Source organism: Ictidomys tridecemlineatus, chromosome 12, assembly GCF_052094955.1.
Source record: "Ictidomys tridecemlineatus isolate mIctTri1 chromosome 12, mIctTri1.hap1, whole genome shotgun sequence".
Classification (NCBI taxonomy): domain Eukaryota; kingdom Metazoa; phylum Chordata; class Mammalia; order Rodentia; family Sciuridae; genus Ictidomys; species Ictidomys tridecemlineatus.
In genome coordinates this window covers 69,826,333-69,844,816 of record NC_135488.1, presented here as the reverse complement: position 1 = coordinate 69,844,816, position 18,484 = coordinate 69,826,333, and the positions used below count along the sequence as shown (strand labels likewise).

Here is an 18,484-nt window from a genome sequence, read left to right as displayed (position 1 = left end):
TCACCTTTTCTCCCCCTGCTTCCACCATCCCACTGCCTTCTTCCTGTCTTCAAATCTTCTCTGCCTATATTTTATGAGTGACTTGAGGTTACATTTATGGTCCACCCAGACAGTCCAAGTTAATTTCTCTATCTGAATATCTCTAATCACATTTGCAAAATTCCTGCTACCATAAAGGATGACATTCACAAGTTCCAGAGGTTAGAAAATAGATGTCTTGCTTTTTTTCCTTGCTAATAATGCTGTCGCAAACATGGTGAAAGTTCTTAAGACCCGCCAGATGTTCTGTAAGAAATGTGGCAAACACCAACCCCATAAAGTGACACAGTACAAGAAAGACAAGGATTCTCTGTATGCACAGGGAAAGAGGCAGTATGACAAGAAATAGAGTGGCTACGGTGGGCAGACAAAGCCAATTTTCAGGAAAAAGGTTAAAACTACAAAGAAGATTATGCTGAGGCTTGAGTATGTTGAGCCTAACTGCAGATCTAAGAGAATGCTGGCTATTAAGAGATGCAAGCATTTTGAACTAGGAGGAGATAAGAAGAGAAAGGACCAAGTGATCCAGTTCTAAGCTTCATTGTTCGTTTTGTTATGAAAATAACAAAATGTTGAGGTTATCTTCACTTAAAAAAAAAAGAAAATAGATATCTTTGGAGATTGTTATTTAGCCTACCATAGCGACAACCAAAAAATTGAAAAGATTATCACTGGAAAACTTGATCAGAAACTATGTGTAACTAACTATTCAAGCATAAAATCAGATTAAAAAGGGTTGTGTTCCTTCAGACAGGTTCAAATTTCCCATTTATATACTTGAAAAGATTTTACCTTAGAGTTTTTTATAAATTTAATATTTTCCTTATTACTTTGCATTCATTTTTATTTTCATAACATTATATACATTTACAAAGCAAATAATTCTTTAAAAAAATTTTAGATGTTGATGGACCTTTATTTTATTTATTTATTTATATGCAGTGCTGAGAATTGAACCCAGTGCCTCACACATGCTAGGCAAGTGCTCTACCACTGAGCCACAACCACAGCCCCATAAAGCAAATAATTCTTTATGTGCCCAATATAAATGTCCAAAAATTCTCTCTAAGTTATCCCAATATGCTACATAAATTTTATAATTTATTCTTTGAGTCATAATGATGAAAAGGTTAGGAAACATAGCTTTACAAGTTTAGAAAACTAGTAGAAATGAAGAAAAGAAAAACTGGAGGTGTGAACTAAGTCCTTATCTATTATGATAGGAAGTCAAAATATAATGCCTAAAATCAAGAAACCAAAGAAATGTAATTTAAGAAGCATAATGGAATATAAACGTTTAGAAATATAGCAGTAACTATCAGATGAAAAATGGTTGCCTCTAGGGTATAGGTTTGAAATAAAGACAAGCAGGGCAGGAGAATACTGCTCTTAATTATGGGCAGTTTGGTATTACTGTATTTGGATTTTTTTTTAAAAAAGATATGTACCTCTAGTGAAATTTAAAAAATTAAAATTTAATATAAAATGACACCAGAACTTGATGTTAATATATCACATTTTTTTCCTGTGGTCTTTTCTCTAAATATAACATTCTTCTTCTTTTTCATTCTAAAGAGGAAACACCGTTACTTTTTATTTTCTAATCATGTTTCTCATTTTATGACATATAATTACTTAATTATCTAAGCTTCATCCAAAGAACAGTACTAAGAATCTTCTCTGTAATATTTAGTTATGGTGGTAGGTGTAAAATGCTTAAAATGAATTCCCTAAGACTAAGTTAGGAAATAGAAATTCTTTATCCTTTGCTTCCCAGTGGCAGGAAACTTAATAAGCTAGACCAGCGGCAGAGATATTTGGAAAACTATCAAAAGTCATTTGATGGAAAGCACAACAGGGAATCTTGAATATAGTTGAAAGAAGAGGAAAAAATAGGATTAAACTGAAATCTCGTCTATTTCACAGCTCTTATCTATGGGATTTCAAAGTCAATAATAAGTAACCTCATTATCTGTACATATATCACTACAGTAAAGTAGAATATTGGTTCTGTCTTAGGACTTTAGTAAGATATGTGTTATTTCTTATTGAGTTTTCTTTTTGTATTTCTAAACTGTGTTCACATAATGATCCATGCTTATTAAAAAGTATATAATATGTTTTTTTATGTTTATTCCTGGCCTAGTAACTGAAATAAAAGAATCCTCTGCCTCTATAATCAGAAGGGGATCTGGAAGTATAGTGTGGCACATGGCTGAGATAAAACAATGGCATCACTACTTCTTACCAACACTGTCCCCTGGAGAACATGCAGGATAGAACCATCAGAAGACATAGCAATGACCTGCCTTCTTCAACTCTTTTTTTTTTTTTTAAGAGAGAGAGAAAGAGTGTGTGTGTGTGTGTGTGTGTGTGTGTGTGTGAGAGAGAGAGAGAGAGAGAGAGAGAGAGAGAGAGAGAGAGAGAGAGAAGAGAGAGAGAGAGAGAAGGAGTGAGAGAATTTTTTAATATCCATTTTTTAGTTTTCGGTGGGCACAACATCTCTGTTTGTATGTGGTGCTGAGGATCGAACCCGGGCAGCACAAATGCCAGGCGAACCGCTACTGCTTGAGCCACATCCCCAGCCCCCTTCTTCAACGCTTAAAGGAAAACCTAGAGGGAAATTATTCATAAATGTGAATGAGATAATGTGTATTGTGGTTAAACTGCATTCTTTTGAGCCTAATGACTTAAAACCACTGAGAAGAAAGGCTTAACAACTCTTCAGATAGCTATCAGTAATATGAAATAACTCCTTTTTTAAAAGCAACTCAGTTTGAAATAATTGATACTGTTTTGATATAAAAGTTATATAACTCTCAAATATAATTTAAAAATCACACTGTGAACAAATGGAAGGACATGTCACAATTTAAATTCAAAACTTGTTTCAGCAAACTTCCTGATTCATTACCAACAGGGTGTTGGCAACAGGAAAGAATGTAGTCTTTCTCTTCCCCAAGTATTTGGAAACCCCATTCATTTTTAGATTACTTGTTCATCAGCAGTCCATCTCATAGGTTTAATTTGGTATCTTTTACAGTAAGCCCTGTTTGGTTACCTTTTGATTCAAGCAGAGTGCCCTATTGTTAAATCTAGTCAGTAACTAGCATCTGCTGACAAAACAGTAGTCCCTTTTGCTTCTTTCATGTGGGTGGCCTAGGATTTTAGATGGGGTCAATACTGAGTGTGGGCAGCAGTCCAGTAGATAATTGTTGTCTGGTCTCTTGGCGCAACACTTTGGGCATGACATAGAAAATTTTATGTCTATGACATGTTTCCTCAAAAAAAAAATGTACTATTTTATTTTCTTGAGAGGATAGGGAAGGGTAGTTAAGAAAAAAATAAAAGATCACACACATTGCTAACTTGTATACTTATTTCATATTTTAGCAATTTCTAAACCACCTCTTACTAGATAATGCTAAAGGTGGAGAGTTAGCAAAACTTACTGTAAAGTCACCAAGGCATTGTATTTGCTGTTATTATTGTATTCTTATACTTTGGACTAGGTTTAAATTCTGGAAGGAAATAACTGAAACTTAAAAATCTTTACCTCCAAAAATATCTTATTTATGGTTCCCAGAGAGTAAAGAGCAGGATACAATACTGTGAGTTAAAAAGTTTAGTGGCACTAAAATGGTCATTCAATATATACTAATAGATTGCTTGCTGTGTGCCACTATGTCAAGCACTAAATCTAAACAGGCACAAAAAAAGAATGCTCAGAAATATGGCAGCAGATATTGTTTTATTGTTGTTGATAGAAAGTTCCTATCTAGAGAAAAGGAAAAAGATATGGTGAGGTTATATTACATCCCAGGACACTAGACTGTTTAAACCAATCTGAATTTTCTCATGTTTCTATGGGGAAGTAGAAAGAAGGAATGAAGAAAATTAGAGGCAGAATTTATATCATCCTTGGATGGTAGCATATGGTCCCAGAGAAAAATTGGCTTGCAAGTTTCTTTTTAGTTTGCAATCCATCTCATTCCAAATCCTTATCCCTGCTCACATACTTCTTCCTAGCCTTCCATTTTCATCCTTCTTGAGATTGTCCCTCCCAAGGTTTCTGCAAAGGTTTGTATCCTGTAGGGATATTACATAATAGTATATATGAAAAAAAATTAAAAACACAGAGAGACATACCCAGAGTAGGTAATTTTTCAGGGCTGAATTATATGAGGAGAAATAGGCAATTGCCTTTAAGCATGCCATAGCTTGTAAGGGTCTGGCGAAACGTCGGAGGGAGAGACCACCCAAGAGACTGACTCCATGCAATTGGCAAAAGGGGATTTATTAGGGATCCATTCCAGCGCGCTGGGACTCTGTGCTCACTCAAGAAGGGAGAGCAGCCCAGAGCCCAGAGCGGAGGTCAGGTGGAGCTTAAGTACACTTTTTGGAGATGGTGGTGGGCTTTGCATACATCAGAACAAATCATCAAGAGGCGCGGGAAAATTGAACAACAACCCTGAGTCAGGATTAGCGCATACATTGGCGGGAACAATCAGGGCAGGAGTGATTGGTGCTCCTAGGTGGGGTACACATTCAAACTGATTGGTTTAGGTCCTGCAATGCCTACGTGCCAAGCAACTCAAAACCCTTAGCTATTAAACAACCAGAAAGTCAGTGGAAATATTTACTGGGCAGTTCCAGTATTGTCCTAACAGCTGCAGGGATTACAGGTTTTGGGGGTAGCAGAGGGACTCTAACAATACCTAGTCTTTTACTTTTTAACCCAGTCTCTGCACTTTGGAAACTTTAGGATGCCTGGTCTTTTACACTTTAACTCAGGCTCTGTGACTTAGAATCAGCTTGGAAATTTTACCTTTACAGGCTCCATGGTCTTGAAGAATTAGTTTTCTGTGGGAGTGGGAAGCTGTTTTACAAAGACCTCAAGGGTTCTAAATTTAAGTCTCTGCATAAAGAAATTCCATTGGCAGGACATTATTTGAAAGTAATATTTGGGAATATGGCTTCTAGAGAGAGACTTCTCTTAGTGTTTACAGATTTAAACACTAAAAATGAATAGCTCCTTTTTTGGAGATTTCTTGAGGCATTAATATACAACATCCTTTGGTACTATATCTTGATATATAATCATTCATAAATCAAGATGTCATTCTTGGGAATTACTAACCATTTTTGCTGCCATTAAAAACTATTTCCTTTCCCTTAATCATCAGTGAAGGTAGAAAACAACTGATCATTCTTTCTTTAGTAAACCTTGTATATTAAGAGACTCTTCATTGTCCCTTATGGGGACAATAGGCTAAGCAACCCTTGGGGGGGGTCCCTTAATTTTTGGTAGTATTTGATCCTTAATTGATAAATGCAGTTCATTCAGGGCTGGAATAATTTCTGTACTATTAACAAAAGACGTAGAGATTTAAGTAAGACGTCTCCAATGCTGTTAGTAAGTTGTAGTTTAGATACTTCTCTGGTCTCATTTGGGGGTAATTAGTTTTATAACTGAGAGATTTTGGATGTACTCTTTTTGGATTCCTCATTAAGAAACACAGTACTGGGGCTGGGGATGTGGCTCAAGTGGTAGCCATGCTGCTCAGGTTTGATCCTCAGCACCACATACAAAGAAAGATGTTGTGTCCGCTAAAAACTAAAAACTAAATATTAAAAAAATTTTTTTTCTCTCTCTCCCTCTCTTTAAAAAAAAATCTAAAAAAAAAAAAGAAACACAGTACCAATGCTCACTGGTTTTTTGTGTTATTTTAAGAACATTTCCATATGAATGTGTGGAACTAAAAAAAATTATAAAGTTCCTTTGTTTAGAGAATGAATCATTTAAAATTTCTCACTTTACCATTGTTGAATAATGTTGCCCAAAGTCTTAGATTCTTTTGGAAGTACTTGATTTATTGGAGACACTTAAGAGAGGCCGCTGACAATTCATTTGTCATAATTTATGAGAGTTTTTTGCGTCATTCAGTGTAAATGTTAAGCCTGAGATACACCTACTGACAGGCACGCTGGGTATTACAAGTAGGTGGGGTTGGTAATACCAGGTGTGATTTGGAGCTCCCTATCAGAGTCCCCAGGCTAGAGTCAACATTCCATTGTTTTAACATTCTCTTTGAAGACTTCAAGGATCTACCAAAAGGAAAGCATCTCTTTTGATGATAACTTGAGCCATTTCCACATTGATCAGAAAAGTAAAGGCCTATTTACAACACAAATCTCCACAAGGATAGGATGGGGCAAGGGAGATCTGGTGATTCTGGTGAGGGAGCTTTGACTCCTAAAGCCCTGCTCTTGTTAGGCCACACACATCCCGCTGCTTATTTCTGAACGCAGCTTCACCCTTCTCAAACCAGACGAGTTGAATAGAGTTAGGGTCTAAAGAGAAGGACCAGGGCTCTCGGTTTGAGAAGCTGCTTTGGCAAGTTCTAGCTCCGTCCTCCCAGGTTTCTTCAATTCTTGGTAAGGAGGGGCATTTTTTACTAACTGAAAAAAATATCCTCTGGTGCTTACGTTCTCTCCTTTGCTGAAGTATACGTAGAAGACAGGAAGCGTTACTGGGCAAATAGCCTTTGCCCTACCACTACTACAGGGGCGGCTTCCACGCGCGGGATTCCCGCGCCCGCTACAGCGCCCGCCCACGCTGGGCTCCCTCAGCGGCACAGGCTCCAAATGCCCCGCCCCCTGCCACCTCCGCAAGTCTCATTGGCCAGGCCCTGCGTTAACCTCAGCTCCCGACTGGCGGCTGCGCATGTCGGTCTGCTTGGTAGGTACATTTCCGCATTGAGGGGGGCTGCTGTGAATGGAGGGGGAGGGGAGGTGTTTGGGAGAAAGTGGGGGCTTTGGGTACCGGGAGCCCGCAGTCCGGTGGGTAAAGGGGGTCATCAACTGGACTGCGATTGGTAGCTAAGGACTCAAGGTGTGCATGTGTGAGGGAAAAGAGGGAGAGAGAAGGGTGCCTCAGAGGTGACATTCAGCCGGCGAGTCTTCTTCCCGGGGCGCCATAAACGCCCCCAATTTCCCAGCGGCTGAAGGAAGACGGGAAGGTGGGTCTTGCTGGCGGCTGGGGAAGGGGCGGAGTTGGACTTCTGGTGACCCCCGGGGGGATGTGCGTTTCGCTCTCCGAGAGGTGTAGAACCCAGTTCCTCATCCGCTGTGTGGTCCCCGAGGCCGAATTCGGGATAAGAATATGCAGGAAGGGTGGGGGGCCTTCCCCGGGGAGTCCCAGGCGGGTGCACAGGTCGCCGCTAGCCCGGGGTCTCTTAGTGTCCTGAGGGGAGGGACGGCGTAGCCTTCGGTCTCCCCGGAAAAAAGCCGCAGCCGCTTTTGCTGCTCCGGGCGAGAAGGCGGATAGCGAGAGGCCCAGGTCACTTGGCGTGCCCGAGTGCGGAATTCACAGCGCCTCCTGGTCCCAGGATATTTATGGGTTGGTAAAAATGGTTGCATCGCCCCGTTTGCCGGCCTCACGCGCCTCCCTGACCCTTGCTCGGGCCGGAGCCACTGTTGGCTAAGGTTTTCCAGGGAACCCGCCAGAGGCTGGACGGTGGCGCTGGGGAGGGGGCCCGCGGGGGTGCGGCCCTTGGTGTCTGCTGCAGTCCAGCTCCAGAGGGCGTGGGGACCGAGGGGCGGTGAAATAGCTGCTCTGGGTCCGCCTCTTTCATTGATGAAATTTAAGTTCGTGTGGTTTTTACCTTTTCCGGGAGTCTCCAGCTGGCCCTGGTTTGTGTCAGGAGCGCAGTGTAGCCAGGAGTTCTAGGCAGACTCCGTCGCACCAAGTTTCCGTCTTTTGGAATTGGGGAAGGTTTTCTTAGTTTTTTTTTTTTTTTTTTTAATCGCTTTGAATGAATACTCCCTTAAGTATCCAAACATTCGAGGAGCAAGAACACGTCGGTTGGTAAAAGCAGGGGAGGAGGAAGAGAGACCTGCCCTATAGCGAGACTCCTCTAGAAATTAAAAAATATATATATAAGCCAGAGTATTTTAATAAAATCTTAAAATGTCGAGATTTGTACAAGGTAAGGCATGCTGCTTCTTATCTCCCGGGTTGCTTCAGTCGAATATGGGTACTAGCAATCGAGAGGTTGGTGGGTGGAACTGTTCATTTGAGATAGCATTTGCCAGAACCTTTTCGGTAAATTGACATCTGAGCTTCCTTGAGCAGTTTGCTGGGTTGGCGGTTCAGATACTTGTACTATGCCCCGGTGCCTTCTTGGGTTTAGTTCTGCCTCCCTGAAATCAGGTTAGTAGTACTCTGGCTCCCCGGATTGTGACCGCAAATGATTTAAAACAGGATTTCGTTCGCTGTTCTCTCTTCCTCGTTCTTTTGGGGGATCGATGTCAAGGTAACTATGTATGGGGCGGAAGGGAAGGGGAACTTGGAGGGTGGGGGGAAGCAGGTGTGTTTTCCAGGACTTGAGAAATCTTTAGTGTTCCTTGCTTCTGCTGTTTGTGTGTACGTGGGTTGAGTCTCAGATTCATTTATTGCGAAACCGGGAGTAGCCCATGGAAGCTGGAGGTCATTTCAGCTGGAGAAATGACTTTGCTGCATTGCTGTGTTTATTTTTTCCTTCTTTGAAATAAGAAAAGATTATTAAGATTTCTTTGAAATTTGAAAATTGCCCTCTAAATCACTTGTATATTAAAGCGTTAGAAAATGCCCATCAGCTGAGCTGAGCATACTTGTACATGTGTTTATATGTGTGTGGTGTACACGTTGAACTTAATGCTGCTTTAAACCTCTTTCACCAATTTGTAGTATAGGATTTGCCTTCTGGTATGCAAGTAAACCCTTTCTTTGCAGACCCCAGCTGGTGAAAGCATCAGCCATCTTGCTGAACACAGCTAGTAAAGTTCAGAGTCACTTAATATGATTCTCAACAAATGTCCATGTACTTTATTTAAAAAGTTGTGGTACTAATGTCCATCATTTGGCCCTGGAAATAAAAATTCCCTAGTGAGTTCTACATCACTTTGTTAACTCTTATTTTCAGTTTTGGGTAATAGATTAAGAGAATCTGTGTTATGGAAACAGATGGGACCTGTGCCTGCCTTCAGCACTAAACTCGGAAATGTCACTTATCATTAGACTTTCAAATTCCCATTATACCTTATATGTGGTGAAAAATGCTTCTTTATGTTCTGATTGAATAATTGTCTTATTCAAGATTAGAAAAGCAGAGATAATTTAGAAACTTTTACTGGTTTGTAACAGTGACAATATTCAATACCGTAAACTCAGTGTTTTAAGCAAGAACGCTAGGAAAAAGACAAGTCCCTTCTCTTTAAAAGTTAGGAATATAGGCTGGGGCTGAAGTCTCTGGCAGAGCGCTTACCTGGCATGTGTGAGGCACTGGGTTCGGTCGATCCTCAGCACCACATAAAAATAAACAAAGGCATTCTGTCCATCTATAACTACAAAAGAAATTTTAAAAAATTATTTTTTAAGGAAGGAATATCATTAAACTCAAGATATTCCATATATTTTAAAATAGCTTGCAAAATCAGTATACTTTAATGACCTTTGCTCTTAAGGCTAACTGTTCTTAAATTCTAAATCAAGTGGTAATACCTAACAGTGGCTGTGTGTATCTGTCATTGCTTTGTCATCTACCTTTTAAAAATAAGCTTTTTATTTTGGATTTTGTCTACATCTATAGAATAGTTGTACATTGGTCAGTTAAACTAAGAAATTAACATACATGCATTACTACTAACTAAACTGTAGGCTTCATTCAGGTTACTGTTCCTATGATTCAGTCCAAGATACCACATTGCATTTATTTGCCATCCACTTTTACCTTATATGGTAGTTATCTTTTTTTTTTTTAAATAATTTTTTAATTTTTATTTTTTGGGTACTGGAGTTTGAATTCATGGATACCCAACCACTGAGCCACATCCCCAGCCCTATTTTGTATTTTATTTAGAGATAGGGTCTCACTGAGTTGCTTAGCGCCTAGTTTTTGCTGAGGCTGGCTTTGAACTAGGCAGTCCTCCTGCCTCAGCCTTCTGAACCACTGGGAGTATAATTGTGTGCCACCGCACCTGGCACCTTTTTATTTTTAATTTATTTACTTATTTTTCAGTAAGAGGAAAGTTAAAAAAAATTTTTTTTTAGTTGTAGATAGACACAATACCTTTATTTTTTATGTGGTGCTGAGAATTGATTCCAGTGCCTCACACATGCTAGGTGAGTGCTCTATCATTGAGCCATAATCCCAGTCCTGGTAGTAAGTTACCTTTAATTGGCAGTTTTGTTTTTTAAAAAATGACCCCTATTTACTTTTTAAACATGATTGTGCTCCTGTTTACTGTTTAAATTTTGTGCTTCAGGTGTGAGTCTTCTGTATGTTTAACTGCTGCTGTTATAAATGATACCCTAATTGGCTAATTGCACAGCGTCTTCACACATCTGTAGTCAGGTGTCAGGGTTTGGGAGTTTTGGTTTTGAATTTTTGAAAAGCAAATCAAATTCTTTGATTTTTGTGTAAAACTTTCTGCTTATTGGTACTTAAGTGTGTGTAACTTCTTAGGGGAATTAATGTTACACCCCTAACTACTTGCATATTTTGTCTCATCTAAACTTAAGTGCCCTAAGATATAGATTTTTTTATCACCACTTTATAGCTTATGTTGTGTCCAAAGTTCACAGTTAGTAAGAAGCACTGAAATTTTCATATGAATATCTAAAACCCTTGTCCTTTCCAACACCTTATTTTGTTGCTTCTTACATTAAAAACTATAGAAATGGCCTGTTTCTCCAATTAGACATTTGTTTTCTGTCAGCAAAGATAATTTTATATAGTTTGGGGGAATATAGTGTCTAATGAATAGTGGATGCTCTAGAAGAATTTGTTGTAGGTAATAAACCAGAAACACACAACTCAATACTTCCCATTACTACTTAGGTTAGCTTACATTTTTGGTTGTACTTTTATAACACCTCAGATTACATAAATGGTGAGAAAGAGGTAAATGTATGGACTTAGGTTTGAGTCCTAACAGGTGACCTTTGACAGAACTTTTCTGAACTCCAGTTTCTACCTACATAAAAAGTGGGTATTGGGTTTGGAGTATAGCTCAGTGGTAGAGCACATGTTCAGCATGCTTAAGTTACTGGGTTCAATCCCCAGCACCAAAAACAAACTGGGTATTACTATGCCTCAGAGTTACTGAGAAGCTGAAATAAGTTGATTATGCGAATGTGCTAGGCACATTAGTTGGCTAGGGAATTCTTTTTTCCCTAAAAAAATGATGATGGCCTATCAGCATTGCTACCAGAATTATGACCACATGTCGTCAGCAGAAATAAACAGTATCGCAGGTGTGACAGCTCTTTATTTTCCTATTCCAAGTTCATTGTTCAGGTTTGGGCACTTGGGAGTTGATATGTTTAGAAAGAAAGAAAGAAAAAGTGCAGGGTTAGGTAGAGGTGGATAGGGTAAAGCTTGGAGAGTGTCATTTCAAGTTGGTGAGAGTTTTATTTCAATCTAGTCAACCAAAAATTTAGTGCTATGTGCAGTACACTGTATTGGAATTTCTAGTGTATCCTTATGGTGGGCAATTGAAAAATTTATCTCATCTGAATATTATTAACTATGTGTTGTGTAAATGTGTTTTTGAATGTCATAGAGCATGAAGTTGCTGTGCTTGGTTTGAATCTTTTCCTCTAAATCCAGGCAATATACTTTATGGGAAAGTTGCACATTTCTATCCTTAAGCACTTTGACCATAAGCTGTTAGCTGGAAATGTTCAGTTAATAAAATTTCTTAATGTTGATAGGCAGGAGAGCCCCAAGTATTTTATTCTTTGGCCATCTTACCAAGTTTGTATTTCTAAGATTCCTAAGGTTCTTTCTCACAGGAAGACCCTTCTTTACTGGATCTGCTGAATAATTCCTAGTTAGTGTATTCTGTCTTCAAGTCACTCTTTGCCTGCCAGCTCCAGTTTTTTTTCTGTCCCAGGGATTGTTGCAGGGCCTCCAGTTATTCTAAATAAATGTGAGCAATATCTCTTTTCTAGCTTGTGCCATTCAGAGGTACTGGTGGTCATCAGTAGTTGTGGCTTTTTGCCAGGTTTGTTAGTGGGTGCCATTTGCAATTTTACTTTTAAAAAGTTCTGAGTGTTATATCCCCATTTTTTTAAACTTATAGTGAAGGAATTAATGTTGTCTAGCTAGCTCATGCCATATAATGTACTGTATTATACTGTAATACTAGAGGCATTTTAAAAAAATATTTTGAAGTACCATTATCTATATAAGTTCTGTAAAATGTCTCTTATTGTTCTGAAATTAAGGTACTTTCCTATATTTCAGGGAAAGCCATCTCAGTACCTTTGGGTCACTTAAAAAATATTTAAAGCCTATTAACTGTCCCATTTGTTGGAATTCTTTTTGTGATTCTTTTGTTAATTCCTGCTTGGTAGATGGCAGCTATCCAGGGAAGATTACTGAGCTAATTATAACTGGAAGGGGCTCAGATGAATACAAGGATGAGAAGCATTTGGGGGCCTGATTCTTCTCAAATCCTAAAAACAAATTTAGCCTATTGCTGATTTTTTAATGACTAGGATACTTTTAATTTAGGGGGATTGTGGCATGGATTTGAGTCAGGACTAGCACCAGCAAAGTAATGACTAAGACATACCCATCAATTTTTGAAGTTGTAGTTCACGATTTATTATGTTGCTAGAGAAAGGAATTTAGTTAAATTCCTAGTCAGAGTTATAAATGTAAAATTAAAAGAAATTTGAAGTGAAGCATTGAACTGATAAAAACTTTATAAACTGTTTCCATCAAGGACTGTGTAGTTTTTGTGGGTAAATTTTCCTTGTTCTTACTAAGTCAGCTTTCTTCTAATAAGAGGGATGATTTTCATATGTAAAAGTCTACTAAAGGAAAAAAAATAACAAGGAACTTCACAGAAATAAATAGCAACTTGTTCACTTCTTGGAAGTCCATTTTTATATTCTGAAGATACATTGAGGAGTTTGGTAGTTTTTTGTTTGTTTTTAAACAATAGTACTTTAAGAGACCATTTTTTTTAATTAATATTTATTTTTTAGTTCTCGGCGGACACAACATCTTTGTTGGTATGTGGTGCTGAGGATCGAACCTGGGCCGCACGCATGCCAGGCGAGCACGCTACCACTTGAGCCACATCCCCAGCCCCTAAGAGACCATTCTTTATGTTATTTTTCTTCAGAGATGAATTGTAGCAACTTTTATAATTAATTAAAATAATGGGTTACTTAGTTTTTGTGAGGACTATTTAGTTGGCCTAATTAAAAAATGTTCTAGATGAAAAATACAACATACCATAGTTTTCCAGTTTTTACCAAGTTATATTTGATACTTTTTGCAGAAATGTGGGTATTATGAGTTCTCAGAAAGACTTATTAATTACTGAAAAGTTAATATATAAACCAATACTTGAAAGTTAAAACTCTCACCTTTGAAAATGAGAGTTAGCTATACTATCTTTCTATAAGCTGTTGATTCTGATATTATTTATATCATTGGAGAAAAGGGTATTTATATCATTGCATTTATGCCATTGGAGTAAATTCCAACAATATTAAAAAAAAAACACAAACTTTTATGGGAGGTTCTTTGAGGGTTTGGAATTTAATATGGGCTTAGAAATGTGATTTATTTACTACCGTTTTGATTGCTTTGGATTCTTTAGACACTGGAAGTTTTCTAAAGACTGTTGCCCTTTTTATATAACCTATAATTTCCTCCCTAAAATATCTTATTTTGGACTTGCAGTAATACTGTTGGAATTGTGGACATCTTGGTCATACTAATTTGGTGAATGGCCCTGGGCATAGTGACTATTAATTGAAACCATATTTCTTAGATCACTAAAATTCTACTGGGCATGTATCTTTCTATTAATAACTTATTAAGTTCTTGGGATATTGGCTTCCTGAGCTATTGAAAGAAAACTAAACTTTGTTTTTTGATTAGGCACCTTTTATGGAAAGGAAATAATACTCCATTTAAAAACTGTTTCCCAGTACTCTTGATTGGTGATGCAGGCATCTCCTTTAGTTTGTTGTAAAGAATTGTCTGGGACTCAAATTCTGCCTCTGCCAATAGTTCCATTGTTTATTTTTCTCAGTCATTGCCAAAAGAAATTGATTGTGCCCCCAAACCATTTTGACAATTAAGGATTGTTTTTGAGAACCATGGAGAAGTTGGCAATGTTATATAAGTTAACTTACATGAACAACAGAATGTTTCATTTTCCCCAAAACATTTCTAGATTTTTTTGTTAGTTTTTCCTATGTAAGTCAAGAGAGTTTTCCTGTTTCTTTTTGAGTTCACTTTTATCTTAAAACAAAAAAATCCATTATTCAGGGACCTGAAATAGTCATAATGTGCTTAGTATACTTTTTCACTTGCTAGTCATCAAATTGTAGAAGACTATTTTTTTAATATTTTTATTTTAGATGTTGATGGACCTTTATTTTTATTCATTTATTTATATGCTGTGCTAAGAATGGAACCCAGTGCCTAACACATGCTAGGCAAGTGCTCTACCATTGAGCCACAACTCCAGCCCCTAGAACACCATTTTAGTGGTCGTGTTTTTTAACACTAGCTTCACTTGCTCCTTGGCCACAACGACCTGCAGACAAAGTGATTGAGTTTGTTTTTTCTAGTTGCTGCCCTGGCAGAAGCTAATGTGGCATTTCATTTGGGTTATACATCTGCTTAGAATTTTAAAACTTCTAAAGAGTCTAGGCAAATGGAATAACAAAGATATATGCACTATTTTGGATTCACTTATGCCAATGGTAAAATACTTAGCCTTTGTAATAAAATATTTATAAAGTGCAGAAAAGTTTTTTTTGATTTTTTTTTCCTCATTGCTCAGAAAACAAAAAATATTTAAGGAAAAGTCAAACATAAGATGCAATAAGAGAATGCTTATTCTAATTTGTGATATTAATGTCACATGGTAACTTCATGTCACATAATAACTTCACGTACTAATCATAGTTGAGTTTTCATTCAGGTTTGGTGGCATACACCTGGAGGTAGTAAACACAGTGTAAAGAGGAGAGACCTTCTGCCAGTAAAAGGAGAAGCATGCACCCGGCAACAGGGCTTTCCAGTTTGGCACTGCCACTGTTGTTCTTAGGCAAATCAGCATCTTTGGCCCCCTGTTTTTTCTTCCCCACAATAAGAAATTGGATTCACTGACTTTAAAGCCCTTTTAAACTTAAAAGTTTTATCTAATACACATAAATCAACTTATAGAGCAACCAATTAATTCTTTAGTCCTTGGTGGTGGTTTTGTAAAGGTAAAATTTCCAAGCTGATTCTAAGCCGCAGAGCCTGAGTTAAAGTGTAAAAGACCAGGCATCCTAAAGTTTCCAAAGTGCGGAGATTGGGTTAAAAAGTAAAAGCCTGGGTATTGTTAGAGTCCTTCTGCTACCCCCAAAACCTGTAATCCCTGCAGCTGTTAGGACAATACTGGAACTGCCCAGTAAATATTTCCACTGACTTTCTGGTTGTTTAATAGCTAAGGGTTTTGAGTTGCTTGGCACGTAGGCATTGCAGGACCTAAACCAATCAGTTTGAATGTGTACCCCACCTAGGAGCACCAATCACTCCTGCCCTGATTGTTCCCGCCAATGTATGCGCTAATCCTGACTCAGGGTTGTTGTTCAATTTTCCCCGGGCCTCATGATGATTTGTTCTTATGTATGCAAAGCCCCCCCCCCCTCCAGAAAGTGTACTTAAGCTCTGCTTGACCTTTGCTCTGGGCTCTGGGCTGCTCTCCCTTCTTGAGTGAGCACAGAGTCCCAGCGCGCTGGAATGGATCCCCAATAAATATCCCCTTTTGCCAATTGCATGGAGTCAGTCTCTTGGGTGGTCTCTCCCTCCGACGTTTCGCCAGACCCTTACAGTTTTATGTTGTACCTCTTTTCCTTCTCAACAAATGAGTGTGATAGTACCCTTTTTGTGACTTTCTTACCCATTGAACTTAATAATTATTTAACAAATCTCTTCTGTTTTCCAAAAGTGATATTTTGTTTATTTCTGAGATTTAAAAAATATTTTAGTTGTATATGGACATAATACCTTTATTTTTTTAAAAAGAAATTGGTGCCTTTTTTTTATGTGATGCTGAGTATCAAACCACTGAGCTATAACCCAGACCTTTTTTGAGATTTTTAAGAACTAATTCTTTTGCATGAAAGCATGGTTAATCTTAATTATTAATGGGAAGTCTGGTTTATGTATCAATTGTGACAGTTTTTAAAAGTTTTTGTTTTGGATGTTAAATAAGGAAAGCAATGTGTGATTAGCACACACAAAAAAAAACCCCAAAAACTTGATTAGTGCATAGTTCTGCATGTTCAGTGCTATACCAGTTCTAAAAAGCCTGATATTCTATAGTTGTTGTTATCAAAAAGCATTTATTAAGCATTCATATGGAGTTTTTCTCATTTTTTTTTTTCCTCCTGTATCTCTTTTTCAATGAGGAACTTGTTTCTCCAAAGTCCTTTGTTGAACTTATACTCTTGTGGCTCGCTGGCCAGAATCATATTGTGTTTCCTTCTTAAACTAATCACTAGGAGGGCTTTAGACCAACCTGGGCCTGGTGCCGTCTTTGGAACACATGGACTTTGGGGTATATAGTAGATTACAGAGAGTATTGGGGCAGGAAAAAGTATAAGGAACACGGTTTCTATAAACATTAAGATAAATGGAATATAATCTTCATCAGAGCTACTCAAAGCAGTACTGGCAATGTATGCTTATTTGAAATGCATATTCTCCCTACCTCACACCTACTGAGTCAGCATCTTTGGGAGCTTGCCTAGGAATCTGTGTTTTAACAAGCCCTTCAGATGTTTTGTGTGCAAATTAAAGTTTTTGAAGCACTATTCAAGAAGTCACAAATAAAGTAGGAAATTTCAGCTTTTGATCATTTTTATAGCACTTTCATTAGTTTTAGTTACTGGAAAAGGTACTTAAGCCTTACTTTTAAAGATGCCTAGATAAGGAATTTGTATTTATTTCAGTAGGCCCTGAAAATCCCATCAAATGAGGAAGAGAAGTGATTTGATGAGGATCAATACATTCTATTATGGCACCACCAGATTAGAGCAGTAGGTAGACTGGTTAGAAAGTTGTTGTACAATAGTAGACAGACTAGTGAGAAAATGTTTTTTGTCATGACCAGGAAAGTGCAAATGCTAGAGGAATTAAAGTACTAGTAATGGAAATCGAAAGCAGTGAATGGAATTGTAATGATTCAATTAGAATATTTTGGTATTTGGTTGTAATGTGTAGGGAAAGCAGGGAAGAACCAACTTTGTGACTAAGGTTTCAACCCAGGTGACTAGGAGAATGTAAGTGCTGTGGATAGCAAGAAGTGAAATTTAGTTTGAATGATGAGTGGTGTTCTGGATAAACATAAAGTTGAGTTTAAGGTACCCAGCAAGGTATCCAGGTGCAAAAGATATAGAAGGTGGTAGGGAAGGTGAGCCTGGAGCTCAGGGAGAAAAGTTGGGATGAGGGGCACATATTTGAGGATCATCAATAAGAAGATTGGTGAGGGAATAATTGAGGAAAAAATGGTCTGAGGACAGAATCTTAGGAAACCAGGGAGTAGGAGAAGAAAGGGGGACCCAGTTATGGAAACTGAGACCTGGGCAGAGAGGTAAAAGAAGATGAAAGATAATATTGATTAATAGAACTCAAAGAAGAACTTTTCTAGGGAGAATAGTTACAAATAATTGAGTTTGAAGGACTGAAGTCGGCCAAGAAGCTGATTGTAAATCTAGTTAGTATATTCCTCAAGTTTTATTCATGGCTGTTTCCAGTTGCCATTATACTTCTGAAGTGTTGTTTATTTGAATCACGAGTCATTTCCTGGTTTAAGATTAAGTTGGCTCTCTAATTCTTTGACTTTAAGTACCTCTCAGTGTGGACTTCCAAGGTTTGGGACTGATGAGACCTCATGAGTAGTGAGAGGTGGCCTGAGTGTGGCTCTACTACCTTTTGTTGATTTTAGTGTTTTTCTGTGGCTTCTCCAAGGACCCCGTATCCTGCAACCAGCTTGTCAGGGTGAGAAAAAAAGTATATTGTGTATACTTCTGAGTTGCTGAAGTGCAGGGAATGAATTAAGAAACAAAAAGAATCACTTGTCAGATTGAATGTCAATGTCTCCTCTTGCATTCTTCCTGTTTTTTCCTCCCCCTTTCTCACCCCCGCATTTGGAGAGCAAAAAGTCTGTGATGTTGAAATTTTAGTTCTGTGAACAAGGAAGAATTAGGAAATTTGGGGTGGGGGAGGGTAAGAAAAGGGTGATAAAAACAATTCTGTCTTTTTTTTATATGAAATTGATGTGTGATGAAATCAACCAAGGTAATTCTAGTAAATCCAGTTTTATGTGATGGAGAGTTAGATCTGTTAATTGAATGTAAGAAGAGATTCTCCTA

The 18,484-nt window shown here is 38.0% G+C and overlaps 1 protein-coding gene and 1 pseudogene across 4 annotated transcripts in view; both read left to right on the top strand.

Annotated features, from left to right (window-relative positions):
• Window positions 1-217: 217 nt before the first annotated feature.
• Window positions 218-574, top strand: LOC101976243 (large ribosomal subunit protein eL42-like; annotated as a pseudogene).
• A 6,184-nt stretch (window positions 575-6,758) lies between these two features.
• Window positions 6,759-18,484, top strand: part of Ugp2 (UDP-glucose pyrophosphorylase 2) — a 61,450-nt gene continuing 49,724 nt past the window's right edge. Inside the window, exon 1 of one of the 4 annotated variants that reach the window (XM_013357189.4) lies at window positions 6,759-6,781. Coding sequence is in view for 1 of the 4 variants with exons in the window: in XM_005322062.5 (XP_005322119.1) it covers window positions 8,012-8,030 (19 nt within the window). In the remaining 3 variants the exon portion in view is untranslated. Of the gene's footprint in view, window positions 6,782-6,823; window positions 7,062-7,696; window positions 8,031-8,223; window positions 8,358-18,484 lie in introns of those variants that run through there. The other 3 variants (XM_005322063.5, XM_005322062.5, XM_013357188.4) reach the window with 3 other exon arrangements.